This window comes from Oculina patagonica, chromosome 12 (genome assembly GCF_052425735.1).
Source record: "Oculina patagonica isolate OP01 chromosome 12, crgOcupat, whole genome shotgun sequence".
Classification (NCBI taxonomy): Eukaryota; Metazoa; Cnidaria; class Anthozoa; order Scleractinia; family Oculinidae; genus Oculina; species Oculina patagonica.
The window spans coordinates 35,286-52,393 of record NC_135769.1 but is presented as its reverse complement, the minus strand read 5'-3'; the positions used below and the strand labels follow the sequence as shown (position 1 = coordinate 52,393).

The window sequence follows — 17,108 nt, the reverse complement described above, 5'->3', positions numbered from 1 at the left end:
ACAACAAGACATACGCAAGGTAAGGAGAGAGTTACCATTCTACTCGACAATACTAATATCAACAACAAGACATACGCAAGGTAAGGAGAGAGTTACCATTCTACTCGACAATACTAATATCAACAACAAGACATACGCAAGGTAAGGAGAGAGTTACCATTCTACTCGACAATACTAATATCAACAACAAGACATACGCAAGGTAAGGAGAGAGTTACCATTCTACTCGACAATACTAATATCAACAACAAGACATACGCAAGGTAAGAGAAATTAAAATAAATAAACAACAAGACATACGCAAGGTAACGAGAGAGTTACCATTCTACTCGACAATACTTATATCAACAACAAGACATACGCAAGGTAAGGAGAGAGTTACCATTCTACTCGACAATACTTATATCAATAACAAGACATACGCAAGGTAAGGAGAGAGTTACCATTCTACTCGACAATACTAATATCAACAACAAGACATACGCAAGGTAAGGAGAGAGTTACCATTCTATCGACAATACTTATAACAACAACAAGACAAACGCAAGGTAAGGAGAGAGTTACCATTCTACTCGACAATACTTAATATCAACAACAAGACCTGGACCTGTGTTAGATAATCTTGCATCCACGTGCACTTCTGTGAGAATTTTAGTTCGATCAAATATTTAGCGCAAGTCACTAATTCAAAGCAGGATATATACTAACTTGCGTTGATTTCTGACTTCTTTTCTTAAAGGCTTGGACTACACTATTTAAGATTTCTGAATCTTTTCTCGTGTTTTTTTTTCTATAGTGATTCTAATTTATTTCATCGACTATTTGCTAAACTAGATATTTCAGTGGCATGCTTTTTTTTTCATTTTTCCTTTCTTTCTTCCCAGCACTGTTGTAAAGGAAAGACAGTATATGCTCCTCAAATTGTGTTTCTAAATTGCGGTGGGAGCAGTGCCCTTCCCAGAGGACTCTGGTACCACTATAGCTATGGAACAGTAGCTATGTACAAAGGAGACTGGGAGAAATTCGGAGGATTTTCAGACGGCTTCGAAAACAAAGTCACGTGGGGAGGCGAGGACTGGGATATAATTGATAACGCGGTACGGAGTGGCCTAGAAATAGAGCGGAAACGTTCCCCATGGGTGTACCATTATTATCACACTAAAGCAGGAATGTGGTGACTGGCACAAGTGATGGATTTAACCATATATACTCCGAGTTGTTACCAAAGGCCTGTTGCACCCTCACGACAAATAATAAACTTATTCCATAAATACAAAAAAATCACTGCCAACACTTCCTATATTGCATGTAAATTTTTCGTAACAAGACAAGCTCTTCGCCATCGCCTAAAGCTCAGGGTTGCCATATTTGAAAAATCAGGCCATCTCCGTTTTTATTTAATAAAAAATTGATTAAATGTCCTAGTTTGGCTACAGATAGATAAACGTACCAAGATTTAAAAAATACGTATTCATAAAAAATGAAGTCGTCATAATATAAAATAACCTTCCGTTTAAAACTCCAACAATGCATTTTTGTGTGTATGATTTTAGTACCTACTAATAAATGCAGTCTAAGGTATATCTTCCTTCTTCCCTTTGTTTTATTCATACTTGGCGCGAATGTTTGACGCGCTATAGGTATAGTGATGAATCGTGCTCGTTTGAAGGATGAAGTTGTATTAACCAACATAATTATCATCATCATCATCATCATTGTCGTCATTGTCGTCATTATCATCATCATCAATAATAATTCTAAGACACATAGGTCGCTCCATTTCTGCTCGGTTCTTTGCAAGCCGTGAACCTTCTAAAGGGTCGGTAGAAATGGTGAGTCCTCAACTTCCCATGTGGAAATGTGCCTCTATTGTCCTCTTCAGGCGGACATGGGACGGTCTCTGTTTCGTTTATCCCTACATGTCCAATTATTTTTATTTAATTCCCTACAGAGGTGATCGATACAATGCGCTACACCGAGTTCAATCGATAAACCATGTTCTGATTTCAGTTGTCTCTAAAGCAAAAAACAACACATTATCAAATATTTCTCTAAAAGCATCGTTCATTTCATTTGAAAGCCAATCTGTTAGTCATACCAAGAAATGGGAAGCGCCAGCTTATGCGATACTGTTTAATGTCATGTACGATGGTACCAACACAAATGATATAAAAAGAATGTCATCTCGAAGGCGTGTCTGCCAAAACTCTTCTTTAATTCTCCAGAGACGGTCAAACTTACGAAAACATAAGTCGGCTGGCGAAAATAATAATGATTTCCACAGGGGGGGGGGGGGGGGAAAGGGGGGAATCAGTTTTTTTAACCGCCAATCCAGTTCAAAAGTGGCTCAGATTTTTCGGAGAGACTGGGGCGAATCGAAAATTGACGACGAAGAAAAGATGACGATTTGTCTGGTTGATGTCTGAATTTCATAGAAATTTTTTTGGTAGGTGTTAGGTGGCAATTTAAGCTATCGTCAAACAGCAAGGAGAATGCTTCTGTCTCGGCGTCTTAAGTAGACTGTCCACAGCCCTCTATTTTTTCGTGTTTTTTTCGATCGATGACCGCTTCGTTTGCTTTTTTGCGTTGAAAAATCGAGAGGCTGTGGACAGTCTACGTCTTAAGATGGTGTGAGGATTCTTCGGTTCAGCATCTTTACGTTACAACGCAGTAGTATAATTGCTTTGACCGCTCGCTAAATGACATGGGAAACACTTTTTTAACGCCACGCGACGAACAAAGATTCGGGACTAAAAAGAACCGTTTTCTCATCTTTTTATTTAAACCCATTTATTAAAAAAATTTCACAAAGTGAATTGTTTTATATATCGAAAAACCCTTTATGGTACTTAACCTATTAAATGCAGACGTTATAATAAATAGTTAATAATCATTAATCAACTGATAAAATCTTGATCACACGACGAACATAAGTATAAGGCAATCACTCAAGAGGTCTGCGATCCCTGTGACAATGACAATGCTACAAAGACAACCTACGCATGACAAATCAATCAATAACAAACACAGCAGTGGGACGGCACCCGACTCGTTTCTAGTCGACTCTTGTCTAAAACTTTTTTAACCTTTGCATAAAAACTGCGTGGACGAGACTGCAGGGGACGGTGCTAACTATTGAATATATAATCTCTTGTTTGAACGATAAATTTTACACGCAAGTAATACAACCTTGACAGAAAACGAAATATTATATGGCGTCTTAAAAGGCTCATCTTCGCTTCAAACCATCAACCACCTTATACTCGTTGGCAAGTTTTTCCTGTTCATCTGCGCTAAAAATGACAAAAAATATCAATTTGCGGATTTTGTCGTCTACGTGCGAGAAAAAATAGATCTCGAAAAGTACATCGCCTTACGTGCAAATAAACTCGCCCATTTTATTTTTGGAGATTTTAAAAAATCACTCATCGGTGCTGTCTTCTCTTTGTTGTTGGTGTTGTTGTTGTTGTTCATTCGTGTAGGGGGTGTGAGTAAGTAAGTAAGTAACGTAGTGTGAATAGTGTTTTGTATTGTAAGCTATTAGGGACGAAGTGTCAGTAATCAAAGATGTAAAATAATATAGGAACCGTTGTACAAATAAGCTATGTATTTCAAGTTAGTAAGTAATTATTTAAAATGTGTCTCGTTGTATTAATGTAATTAGCGTAATGTACTGTACTCTAGCGTTGTATTGTAAGTAAGAATTATATTTTAGAAGTAGTCATAATTAGTTATCCTTATAATTAACAATTATTTTTTTTCCTTTTGAAAGTGTTCATGTAAAAATTACGTCTCTTGTAAATAGCCCGTTGTAAATATGTATTTATCTTTTTCATCTGTAGTACCTATGTAATTAGTGCTGCGTGTAAATAAAGTTGCATTATTTTTAAAAAAAAGTAAGTACAACCGACTTAGAAAGCATTAAGTAAGTTAAAAAGGTAAGTAGGTTGAGAAGACCCAATAGAATGACGCTGCGAGCTGTACACGCTAAAGGACACGAATCTATAGCTAGAGCGCACTTTTAACTCATCTCACAAGCCTTTTATATCTCAACGAAGGTAATAGGAATAAGTACATTAAGATCCCGCCTTACGCCTGCCACTTTGTTACTTCAGCCACTTTCAGTTTGACTCAAAGGCAATTTCAGTCAGCTATTTCCGTATTTAAGACCGATAATAACCTTATTTAGTTCGACGGATCAACCCATTAATACGATCAGATCTTAGTGGAGTAAAGGGTTCCACTGTACAAAGCCATTAGTGACTGGTACTGCGCGTCTCTCATGCTCAGAAGGCAATGGGAACGAGTAGTACAGCGCTCTTGTTGGGAAAAAGTTAGCCTAAATAGCGCTCCAGTTTAGGCTGAATAGTTCTCCCAAGATTTGACTCCACTTATCTTCATACTTTAGGTCATCTATTTTTCTTTCTTTTTCTTTCGACAACAATTTATCCAAGTGTGCAGGAGACGCGCTGTCCCTAATGGTATGTCCACTGCACTTTAATCATCTAACAAGCTGAAGTTATAATATTAAGGATAAGGAGTTCCATCTACGATTTCTTTGCTTCTTGTGATACTCCCGCTTTAGTGGCCTTCTTTGCTTTCTGCCACATTCCCGCTTTAGTGTGATAATAATGGTAGACCGCTGGGGAACGTTTTCGTTCTATTTCCAGACCTCCCTTGACTGCGCCGTCAATTATATCCCAGTCCTCGCCTCCCCAGGTGACCTTATTGACGAAATTCTTTGAAAATCCTCCGAATTTCTCCCAATCTTCTTTGTACACTGCTACTGTTCCATAACTGTAGTGGTACCAGTGGCCGCTGGGGATAGCACTGCTCCCGTCACAGTTTAGATAAATTATTTGAGGAGCGTAGAGTGTTTTTCCTTTAATGCAATGCTAAAAATAGAAATAAAAAATATCAAAACTGTGAAAGTCTAATGATGATGTCCATAGCCCTGAAAACGGAGTGGGAAGTGGACCCAAGCTGTTGCGGTGACCTATACACACTTTGACCGAGAGGAAATTTGCACCCGTGGAAGTTAGGTTTTAAATTCTCCGTATGGCCACCCAACGTTTGTCACCGTAGAATACTTGATGATAAAAAATTACTCCACTCAACGTCTAGTTTAAGGAACTCCAAACTACTTGGCAATAGACAGAAATACCTTTAATATAATTAGTGAACAGTGTTGCCGCAAACTTTACATGAAACTAACAGCAAATGACATCACGGCGAAGCTAGCCGATTAGTTCCTGGGTTGGTTTCAAAGATCATCGACTGAGTTAAAACTATTTACTTGATAACCGGCAAATTGTCAAAACGTTAGTCACCAACAACAGCTAATTTATTTACCCTTACCCGAATGACAGTAGATAAACTATTCATATGCCTGGGTTAAAACAATTATTTATGTTACCAGTGTAAATTGTTCAACAAGAAGCAAACAGTAATTATAGGGTTCTCTATGACGTACACGATAATTCTGATACAAAAAATCATTCTAAGCTTGCTGCTTCCTTTAGTAGCCTTTCTGTCCCGGATATTGTTCCCCACCCCCTCTCCCATCCACTTCCCCTCCACCTCCCCCTCATCCTCACTACTTACCTTACGAATGTCGTTAATTAGCTGGCTTCCAAGATCCAGATGCATGTCTATGGTGACAATAATGGCTTCCGGGTCCTTTATTGATTCCACTGCCCTACTGAAAGAAACTGTGCGAGAATAGTTCCCAGGCTGTGTGATAAAATGGTAGTTCTTCAGAGTGCTTCTTTTGAAAGCCTGTTCTAAATCAATATCAGGACTATCAAAGTCAAAAATAACCACATGTAAATGCTCATCTTTCGTTTCTTGAACGATCTCTTCTACGTTTTTAATGAAATGATGAACCCATCGACCCAGGTTCTTGGAAGTGAGAATAAGATAAACATCCGCTGTCCTGTTCCATTGCAGGCCCTTCGGGTAACACAGAGGCTTGTCTTTACCTCGCGGTTGAAATACATATCCTGCCAAAATATAGCTCGTGCCATTGGTAAGATCTTTGACTACAAGTTCAAGTAGATATCTGCTGCCTTTAGGAGGATCTTCTTTCTTTTCGACACGGTTAATGGACTGAAGTTCGTATTTCCTGCAAAGAAACGATGACCTCAATATATATATACAACATTGCTCACTGGTTCCCGTAGTAACGGGATGAGCTTCAATTGATTGATTGATTGACATTGTGTTCTCATAGCACCATCAAAGATCGTGGTTCAATAACCGAGAACGAGGGATGAAATGAACATTTGACCTAATTCACGCAATACTATTTGTCCGAGATCTCTCGAGTTCTGATAACCAATTTAGAATCACTAGCAACATGAAAAGCTGGAAAAAGACACAAACTATATATTAACACCTCTTCCTACAATTCTAGTATGTCTCCGGTGTTTTTTTTTTTCTATGGCGGCCATCCTCTACGAACGCTTAATGTTAAAAAAAAGTTTCGGATTCACTTACCCAGGATATGCCCTTTTCACGGCGTTGATGTATTTGCGAATAACGGACAGTGCTTCTTTTTCATTTAAGGGGTATTCAGCTAGAAATGTTTTCTTGACTGACCGCGCAACTTTTGTACTCCTTATCACTCCACTTACGCTTTGGAATGGGTACGTATACGTTTTTTGAACGTGCTTCACACCGTGATACTGTTTAAAGTCACGCGGCAAATTCGCAGGATCGAGAACATAACTTGGTCTGTAATCACAGAGCGGTAACGTCTTGTCTACTGCCGCGTTTTCCATGTAAGGTAGCGTCTCTGGCCCCATGTATTTGTTTGCAAATCTTCTCCTTGAATGTTTACAAGCCAGGACGTCTGGCAATTCTTCGTCGTAGATTTTCAATTTATCTTTTTTATTGTCCTTTGTGTATAGTGAGAAAAACTCTCTATCAATAAGTTCAAATCTACTTTTATCTGGTCTTTTCCAAGCGACTTGAATTAACTGTTCGCCCCGGCTAAATGAATGATCGCTTTGAACATAAATCACCTCAAAATAGTACTTGTGTCTTCCTAATAATGTCACGGTATCAGAAATCTGGGATTTAATTGCTTCAAAGGACATTTTCTGTAGCGACTTGATATAAGCAATTTTCCTAGCATCCTTCCAGTTGGTATTCGGACTGAGCCAAAGTTCGGCAAAGCCATTCGATGTCACTAAGAATTGAAATTCTCCTGTTGTGTTCGGTCGAACATAACCCAGCAGTCGCACGGCGCCCTCAAGTTTGTCAGCCATGGAGACGATGTTAGCACTTTGAACATAATTTCTTTTATCTGGCGCTTTGGGAAAAATTGGATAATTACATAGTTGTTCGAAGCTACTCTGACAGTACCTTTCCCAAGTATGTTTGTTCAAACCCTTGAAAGTATCGTCGAGCTCGAAGGCTTCGTCGTATAAATGATCTGTCTGGCTTGCTAACAGCTCAACAACTGTCCCAATTCCAGATGTGGGTTGATTTTGAAAAGACGTCACATTAGGGATGATTTCCTGACGGCTAAACAGATAAACGACGATTAATATAACCCAAAGTCCAAGTGCAAGAACACCAATGAGAAATGCCTTTACTAGCTTTACGCGATTCATAGTCGGTCAGTTGGGAAATAATTTCTTCCCATTACAAAGACTCGTTATAATCTGTTTATGGCGACGCGACAAAGAAAAACTCTAACGTGACAGAGGAAGAATTTCCGTGACATTCTGTGGCGAGAGAGGAATTTTCGCTAACAAGATTATTACTTGGTCAGAGTTGGCCTTTGTTTAATTGGTTGATGTTCACATTATAATAATAATATTATTGTACAAACGTTCCAAAGTAGCTTTTTAAATTGGAAATCAAACTACAGGAAGAAGAAAATCGGTTCGCTCCATGGGTCGAAGAAGCGAGGCGAGTATATATCCGATGGTAATTAGGAGGGTGCAAAGAGAAATTCAGGAGGTTTCCGTGATTTCCTATAATAATACTGAGGATCTGTAATGCGAACAAATAATAATAAGATAACAATAATTATTCCGTTGGAATAAAACATTCCATTTGTTTTCCTATTGGAGCAACCTGTTTTTCCATACAAATGGTAAACGCCCATGGCTGCAAGACATCACACGAAACAATGTTCATTCGCGTTCGCGCGTTCGCGCAAGTTTGCGTGTAATACATTCACTAAGGTTAACATTACACAGCTATTTCAATAAACGTTGTCAGAGCAATGCTTAAAAACAAGACCGAATGGTGGTCTGGGTATCACTGGAATTTTGCATATTGGCCTATAGGAAATGTACAAGTTTGATTGTTGTTGAAGGAAAAAGGGAGCCATAATAGTTTTTAGGTGTTTTTTTTTTTCCCAGTCCACAAGGGCAAAACTTGAAAAACTCTGCCTGACTCTTTCAAGTCAGTTGAGCATCACAATAATATGACTTGTTTATCGCTTCACTGCACTTGCTTGGTGATTTTTAAGAAAATTGGACCAATATTAGGCTCTTGCGGTTTTGAAGTGAAACTAGTGACAGTGTGCCTTTAATTGAAATAGCTGTATACCGCCCATGTTTACATATATAACATTACGGGCACTTCAACAATGAGCTGAAGTGGTCTGTAAATTTCAATAGATCTTTTGAGTATGCCCCATGAGACAATGTTTTTCACTGCACAAAAAGAATAGAATTTAGTTAAATTAACAATTAAAAACAGAAAAAAAAAACACGCGTGTTATCATCCATGCATTTTCGATTCAAAAAGCAATCATGGGGGTAAGTCACACGGTAAATGCCTCAAAGTAATTATGCAAATACATATCGTGTTCACATTCATCAAGTAATATCTGAATAGCAATAACTTTTTCCACTATACCCTTAGGCAAGCCTTCTGTGCAAGATAACCTTGCGACATTACTGTTGCTAAAGAAAAAATCCAGCTATTCGACGGTTTTCACCAGTCCGTTTAAGCGTTTTACACTCTAAGGAAACGTGTGGTGGATTTTACATTTAGCAAAGCATCTTTTAATAAAATTGCCATAAATTGTTTGAATGCTTCTGCCTTTGTTCGACTGCATTTTTGGCATACACGTTTTAAAGATTACGACAGGTAAACAACTTACCGAATTTACGACTTATTATGTCAACACAATGACAGATCGGAGTAAAACTATTCACTTGGCTGTCATTATAAATCCATTACAGATCAAGCGGCTTTTCGCATTCCATGCAGAGTATAAAAATTATAAATAGATTACCCAAATCACAATTTTTAATCATTTTTTTTCTTTTATTTCGATACGGTTGCTTACATAAATAATAGAAGCCAAAAAAATAGTAATTTTATGCTGGAACGTTTGAGACGTTTTAAACCGTTGTGTGTGACAGAATGAATAATCAACCTACACTGCATAGCAGATTTAATCCCATTTGCTTTGTTAAGGTTGGCCTTTCTTTCATCCCTGGGAAAGCGCAGATGTAAAGTCGTACTATTTTGGGGTGTTTCTCTGCCGCGAAAACATCGTCTTGGAAGGTTGTTTTGAATACATCTCATGTAACACTTGTACACTAATCTGTACTGTCCAACGAGAGCCGGGCTCAATAACAAAAGTGTTCGTCAAGTCATTAGCACTTACAATTCATTGGACAGGCTAATTAGTTATCGTACCCAGGTATTGCTGATTTTTACATGTAGAATGATCGGTGACCAGTGTGTTATTAGTTTTTTAAAGAACCAGCCAAGCTCTTGCTGTTGTGTTCAACGATTTTCGTTCTTTAATGGGTCCTTTTAAAGGAACTATTTTATAACACAACAGCGGAACTTCATACGCAATCTGTACGGATTTAATCGCAGCTCGTTTAGCTGATTGTGATTAGTGCTGTATTTGTTTACTCAAGATCAAGTGAAGTTTACACAGCGGGACATATTAATATATGAACTCGATCAACATGCAGCGAAGTCGTAAATTGAGTTTGCCAGAAGAGAAGATGACAATGTTTCGCAAACGAGCGCTCACGGACATTGTTGAACACGAAGAAGGGAAAGAGGACAGCGATCAAGAAGCGAACACAAGTGTTCACTCTGAAGGCAACAGCAAGAGCGACGAAGAAAAACATGAAACACAACTTCCACAACTTCATCAAGTTGTTTTGGATGGCAACTCAAAACTGTTGAAAGAACTAATTAAAAATGGCGCAGATATAAACGTTTTGGATCAATCTGGTTGGCCACCCATGCATACAGCCATTCGAGCTGGCAAGACAGAGTGTGCTGCTATACTTATCAAAGAAGGCGCTGGAGAGTTTTACTACAATAAACAGAAGCAGGACTATCTCAAAAGACTAGAACGTTCCCAAAATAAGGGACGAAAGATATCCTACTGGAGGTGATAAACTAATTGTTCTGCATGAAATATCCAAGGATGAAAACACTGCAATCAATGTAATTAATGGAATTGGAGGTTTCATTGTCGAATAGAGTATAGTAATACGAAGAGAGTCTGATGTGGAGAGTTAAACTGTACCAGCCATCTCTTAAACAATTATTATTGAAACGCGTGCCGGCAAACTGTGCTTTGTGTGCAAAGTTACTGATTATATTAAACAGCTATAGAATTTATTCATAAACACTGACAACCTATTGAACTGAAAGTGTGTGTTCCGCGATCTGAGCGAGTAAGGCATTAAGGGAGGTGCTAGCTTAGAGTTGATTCAATTGACAGCATTGATGATCGACAGGCCAACTAATCAATATTTCTCTGGATATTTAAATGTTGAAATGAACTGGCTGAACATCTGCTATGTGATATTTGTAAACTTGACTTAATTAATGTTCGTATGATAATAATTTGCTTTGCTTTCCCTATGTGTTAAAAAATCCGGGCGGCTAATCAGGTCCAGACGTGCCATACAATTAATAATGTCTCAAAAGTATGCGACAAAAGAAAATTGTTTGTTTTTGCTACGAAGTCTTAGCGACAGTCTCGATGATCCTGAAACCCTATTACCAAGGGCTCGCACCAATGAGTATTTATGGGTATACATTGTTATTTATAAACTAAATAGTTACAAAGATATTTGATCTCACGGTTTGTGTTAAAAGAAAAAAGTTTGCAGAATGCTTTAATTTATTATGTTTTATCTCTAATTCTGCGATTAACCCTGTAATCTCACTTCTTTAAGGTTATAATCCTTTGTGATTAAATCATTTTGCATGACAAAGACATCAATGTGTAAAGACTTTTCATTGTCTTATCAAGACTTGTTTGTTGGTCAAGCTGAGCTAAGCAGTGTTTTAGAAAGTACAATTCAAGAAGAAAAATATCCAAGAATGAGAAATTCGACTTACTTTCTTTGAGATGGTCGATCACACCCAGCAAAAACACGATTGTAGCAATAGGGTCTAGCAGGCATGCTTGACTCGCGTATATTATGCAAACTTCAAATAAAAATATTGATTCAGGGTTAAATTTGACTGATTATCGGTTTTAAATTGTTCATAAAAATCTTGACTTCATTATGTATGGAGAAATATATTATTTGGACACTTTGAACAACGCCACATTTCACTTATATTACGGCGATTAAAGCAGCATGTTAAGCTTTTCAACTCAGAAACCTTAAGAACTGTTTGTACATCCCTCTGATCCACAGCAAAATAATTGACTGTCTCGCGATAGCTGGGGTGGCGTGGCGTGACCGCGCGAGGATGGTGGGCGACTGGGTACTGACAGTCATATAAAGGGCGACATTAGATCCGCAAACAAGAAGATTCGTCAGGTCTAGAGATTATTTCTTGAACAAAAGTAAATCAAATTGATTAGAGGGAATGTAGTTTTAGTAAAATATTTTGACATAACTTGACTTTTTTCTTTAAATTCAGTCGCAAAGTCGAACATGGGCACTACAGAAGAAAACGTTTTGATGGGGAGGAGCCGAAATATTTACATCACTGCCTTTGCTGCTTATTATTGCACATGAAAAATAATTTTCCATTCTCTTTATTAAACAGTTTAATGATAATAATAATAATAATAATAATAATAATAATAACAACTTTTTTTAAATGAATACAACAACTTTATTTCACATAATATGTTAACAAAAGGTAACGTGGATAAAAAGGTTCTAAAAGTTAACTATAGCGCAAAACTATTTACAACAAAAGGCTCTATAATACAGTTGTTAAAATTAAAAGCAAAATATGTTAAATAGAAAATGAATAAAAGCTGAGAAGCGTTTAAAATTGGAATGAGCGATTTAAAATGCAAAGGAAACTAATGGTTACATAATAATAATAATAATAATAATAATAATAATAATATTAATAATAATTTTTTTTAATAAAATAATAACTTTATTTCACGCAATCATTAAAAATACAAGCACCGATAAAAAGGATTAAGAATTAAAAAAAGCTATATAACAAAAGTACAATCTCTTTGTATAAGCGAGAATTCAAATCTTAAAATCATTTATAATATGTAATTAGTTAATAATAATTAATAATAATAATAATAATAATAATATTTAAAAAAGTAACTTTATTTCACATGATCATTAAAAAATACACACCGATAAAATTATTTAGAATTAAAAAATAGCTGGCATCCTTGTATAATTAAAAAAAGTAAATAACATGTCTTTGTATTGCGAGAATAGTGTCTAACTTCTAATGTTTATGTAAAAATGACTGGAATATAGAGCAGAGATTTCTAGGCAGAAATTTCATGAGAGATTTTATAGAGCAAAGATTTTTTTTAATAATAGTGGCGTCTTAATAAAATTTCCAACGCACCTAGAAATATATATAATTAAAAAAGTAATAATCACAATAAAAAAAGCATACTTCTTACTGAAGATAGGAAGTCCGATTTCGGCGGTAGGCTTAATGATCATAACTTCTTGTTGACTTTGTTTTCCAAGAAAACATTAAGTCAATATAACTCTTGCAGATTAAACATTTTCTTCAGTTCATTGTAGTCTGCCAGTGGATTACACTATCATCTCTTGAAGAAGCCGCCTTATAAAAATTTCTTTTTTAATACACTTCTATCGATAATAAAATATTTTAATCATCCGAGCAAAGATAATTTTCTCTTTTGGTAGTCTTTTTTGCCAGTTAGTTAACTTCCAGTACGTATTTAGAACAGATCCCTCTTTTATCTCCTGTAATATCAAATAACTTGTGGAGCAAGCTAAAGCACGCCGCTTTTGCCAACTGTATAAAATGAAGTCGGGCAGGGTACAGTATATCATTTATTTTCTACATATCTGGCTGACCGTGTATCACTGTATCACTTGAGGAAGAAAGGTATGTAACGTTTTCATATACTCATGATACATGCTCACTTAACAATGGAAGTAACGAAATAAAAGTACAAAATTGATTTCAAGTTGCTTCTTTTATTTTCCTTGGTCTAAATACCTAATGGCATAAAAGTGATATGTTCTCTTTCTTTGGACGTAATCCTGGCAATCGCTAGTCATAAAAATATATTATTATAATATCGTCAGTTAAAGAACACTTCTTTGGGTTCGTACTGCATCTTGTAATGGATATCATCTAAGTATGTGTCTGTACGTCTTGAAAAATCTCCTGCAGCAGACGGTGTAGGAAGAAAATAACGGTTCTTTTGGAGGGTCTCGTCTCGTCCATTTTTGGTGATTGTAATCTTTAAGCTTAAATATAATTTTTGTCTTATTGTCTTTATCTCAAAGATGGTAAACCTTTGGGTGATAATACTCATCTGCAGCTTTAGCGCAAGTTACGCTGGTAAGAATATTAAATGGTTCAAACCTAACTATCAAGTTTGTAAAAAAAACTTCCTAATGGTAACAATACGAAAAAATGCAGCCCTTTATTTCAAGCTGTTTTAATTTACACAATGTCGGATAACTGACTTTCACCGATTGCTCTTGCACTTCAATACTTTGCGTCTTCCCTAGAGTGATTAACATCTGTTTTCCCTCACAGTTTAAAAATAAGGAAACTTTCATAAAGTGACATAAAAAGTTTTATCCAATTTTCACTGTGTAAAACATAAAATATTACTTACTCGTGAAACAATGAGTTATAAATTATCTCCCCTTGACCACAAACGAAGCAAAGCCTGCGGTACAACTTCCGAAAATGGCGTTCAACAATTAATTTATTATTAAATGATATCTAGAATATAGCATACAGTGGCACTTTTTTGTTAGAAAAAACTTTAGCCAGTTAACTAAAGATATAATATAATGCAATAAAATTCCGTTATAATTTCAAATTCGGTGTTAATATACTAAACCAAGACAGTATTCGTAATATTAAACTAAATGCGATATCAAACGAATACTTAGTTATTATGTATCAGTAATGCAATTACATGTAAATGAAACGCCACTCTTCTTCATTTATTTCTTCTTCTGCATAACATTATAGCTACTAATCTGTGCGAGGATCCGGCTAACTGCGAAGTCTCATTCAAACCGCTGGGCTGCTTCAAAGATGAGCGCCATCAGAGAGCACTTCCGTATTATATCTACAACGAACGCGACAAATCCATCGCTAATTATGGCGGGCAAAAGATCAACTGGAATGATTGGAAAAACTATCTCCCAGGGTTTATCTGCCGCTGTGCCAAGCAAGCAAAAGAACGTGGATATGACTTATTCGGAGTGCAATACTTTGGTAAATATTCATTAGTCCAATTACTCCCATGAGAATAATACTTTAGCTAGATTATAATATAAAGAAAAAGTCTGAAATTGAATCTGCTATCAACTTATTAAATGCGATTATGTTGCCGCTTTCAAGCTACTTCCAATTGGTTGAGTATATTGCCTTTGTACTTGGTTTCTTGTTTAGCGAAAGTTATTTTATTTACTTCAAAATATACGGCCAAGCCGTCCGATATCACTGTCTCCTCTTTCAGGTGAATGCCACGCTGGGATTAGCTCTTTGCACCATTATGACCAGCATGGTCCAGCGAAATGTAAGGATTGCATTGGTACTGACATGAACGACTGCAACGAGAGAAAGTTCTGTGCAGGAAAGGCGAACCGTAACATGGTGTACAAGATTGTTGGTAAGCCTAAAACACATGGAGCTTTTGTGTACATTAGGGAAGAGAAGGGAAGGGAAGGGAAGGGAAGAGATAAGAAGGAAAGGGAAGGGAAGGGAAGGGAAGAGATAAGAAGGAAAGGGAAGGGAAGGGAAGGGAGGGAAGAGAGAAGAAGGTGAAGTCGATGGCAAAGGTTACTCATCCGTGTCCGTATACATGCTCCCAACAATTGATGTATGTGTTTGCATTTTTATTGATTTAGATTTCTGCAGCGTCAAGTTTGAGCGGATTGGCTGTTTTAACGATAAAAAAGACGAGCCGCGCCTTTTGCCGTCATACATTTTGAATGACAGAGATGACCAACTTCCGAGTTTCAGTGGTCAACTGATTGACTGGGAAAACTGGTACGAGCATCTGCCAGATTTTGTTTGCCGCTGTGCGAAGAAAGCGCTCGAAAAGGGTTGGAGGCTATTTGGTATTCAGTTTTGGGGTGAGACCTTTTTCTACAGTTCAAAGCTGAGCATTCAATAACTAAATGGAATCAAACGTCCCGTGTAAAGCTCTCGCCATATAGTTTTTCTTTAGCTACTTTTTGTTGGATTGTTACTCAATGCTGATTTTTTTTTAACAGACACTCTTTTTCTTTGCTCTTGTAAGTTGTGTCAGATAAGTTTTATGATTTTTTTATGCTCTCTCTCGGCTCTCCCTCGGTAGTGACCTCAGTTTAAATTTACTTCCTTTCTCTATCTGAGAGCACGGTATCTATACAATTATATTCTGTGTAAGTTTTTGTGATGTCAGAATATAAGTGTTGTTAGACGTGTAAGTATTCGTGGGGGTATACGTTTCTGTGTTTTTCTGAGCCAAAATTGGTAACAGTGTAACAGGTTAAAATAACTGTGAACTATATAACCTGCAGCGAAAATGTGTTCTTTAAAAATGTCGATGAATTGTATAATGAAAGGTAATGGTGTTTGTTTATTTTCCTCAGGTGAATGCTGGAGTGGTCCTGATGATTCAGCCTTCTTTTTGGAAGGACATGCGCAGCCTGGTGAATGTGCTGACCAGTGCTATAAGGACTGCGCCTGCTCAACGAGGTTCTGTGTGGGAAAGAACTTCACTAACGCTGTTTATGCTATCAGTAAGTAGTTAGACCGGAATCAAAGGCCGGCATTTTACCGGTGGATTAAAAGGATAACTTTATTGAATTGCTTATGTTTTGTTCGCTACGGCCTCGCCCTAACTCAATCTTACTCGGCTCGTGAACCTTAAACATCTTTCGGCGGTCTTTCGATAAAAGCAGCTTTCTGGCTCCAAGATTAAGACCGTAAAAAAACGCAAACAATTATTAAAACGTGAATTTGCCTTCGATCATTCATACTAAACGTTGGGTGTTGTTGTTTTTTTCGTAGGAGAACATATCGAAGAGGGAAGTGCGATGTCAGACTATGTCGAGTAAACAAGTCAAGAAGGAACATCCCTTGCAACCATAACCAAAGGATTTCGAATGCAGGACAACTTTATTTAGTTTTGTAGAAAAGAATCTTCGGAGAAATATTAAAAATAGAATGACTTGATGCACAATATGTTGTATTCATTGCTGTCCACCGTGCAACAGACATACAAACATAAAAAAAAACAATATCGTAAAAAAATAAGTATAAGCACAGAATATAAGTCGTTTCAGTTAGTGTTCTTTTCCTTATAGGAAAACAGCGAAGAGCTTCTTTAGCTTGTAAATTAACACTCTTGCCCTGACCTAAAAACGAATAATAAAAGATCTCAATATCACGCTGAATGTGAAATTCCTTTTGCATAATTATCACTGAGCGGCAGAAAAATTAACTACATCAAGCTCAGTACTGAAAATGAATAAAATACAACTGAAATATATGAAACGAGACGTGGAAAATGTAACATAAATCTTACTATTTTGGTGGTAACAGATACATAAGCCAGTTCCCGTGGGAATGTCGCAGTTGCAAATCACTGTGATACGTTGATGTATTGAATGGAATTCACGATGTTGTGCGAACTGGACAAGTCAAATTATTTAAAC

The 17,108-nt window shown here is 36.9% G+C and overlaps 3 protein-coding genes and 2 long non-coding RNA genes across 6 annotated transcripts; 3 read left to right on the top strand and 2 right to left on the bottom strand.

The window, feature by feature from the left end:
• Positions 1 to 6: 6 nt before the first annotated feature.
• Positions 7 to 2,265, top strand: LOC144632935 (uncharacterized). Of its 2 annotated transcripts, none has more exons than XR_013566969.1 (3): positions 7 to 263; positions 367 to 488; positions 549 to 2,265. It is a non-coding gene; the product is annotated as an uncharacterized LOC144632935 (long non-coding RNA). The 2 variants fall into 2 exon arrangements; XR_013566968.1 differs by having other exon boundaries at positions 306 to 488.
• Positions 191 to 719, bottom strand: LOC144632937 (uncharacterized). The gene is made up of 3 exons (XR_013566970.1): positions 583 to 719; positions 301 to 460; positions 191 to 235 (listed from the first exon to the last, which is right to left on the bottom strand). It is a non-coding gene; the product is annotated as an uncharacterized LOC144632937 (long non-coding RNA).
• Positions 2,266 to 2,763: 498 nt separating the features above from the next.
• LOC144631378 (uncharacterized) lies at positions 2,764 to 7,778 on the bottom strand. Its single transcript, XM_078489801.1, has 4 exons — positions 6,499 to 7,778; positions 5,605 to 6,124; positions 3,908 to 4,895; positions 2,764 to 3,189 (listed from the first exon to the last, which is right to left on the bottom strand). The coding sequence occupies exons 1-3, from the start codon at positions 7,617 to 7,619 to the stop codon at positions 4,548 to 4,550; spliced, it is 1,989 nt and encodes a 662-aa protein (XP_078345927.1). The 5' UTR covers positions 7,620 to 7,778; the 3' UTR covers positions 2,764 to 3,189; positions 3,908 to 4,547.
• Positions 7,779 to 9,337: 1,559 nt separating this feature from the next.
• Positions 9,338 to 11,229, top strand: LOC144631380 (uncharacterized). The gene is made up of 2 exons (XM_078489803.1): positions 9,338 to 9,676; positions 9,903 to 11,229. Exon 2 carries the CDS (start codon positions 9,939 to 9,941, stop codon positions 10,392 to 10,394), a length of 456 nt encoding a protein of 151 aa, XP_078345929.1. The 5' UTR covers positions 9,338 to 9,676; positions 9,903 to 9,938; the 3' UTR covers positions 10,395 to 11,229.
• Positions 11,230 to 13,271: 2,042 nt separating this feature from the next.
• LOC144633003 (uncharacterized) lies at positions 13,272 to 16,830 on the top strand. The gene is made up of 7 exons (XM_078491776.1): positions 13,272 to 13,317; positions 13,725 to 13,779; positions 14,428 to 14,676; positions 14,921 to 15,073; positions 15,312 to 15,539; positions 16,041 to 16,190; positions 16,462 to 16,830. The coding sequence occupies exons 2-7, from the start codon at positions 13,725 to 13,727 to the stop codon at positions 16,506 to 16,508; spliced, it is 882 nt and encodes a 293-aa protein (XP_078347902.1). The 5' UTR covers positions 13,272 to 13,317; the 3' UTR covers positions 16,509 to 16,830.
• The last annotated feature ends 278 nt before the right edge of the window (positions 16,831 to 17,108 follow it).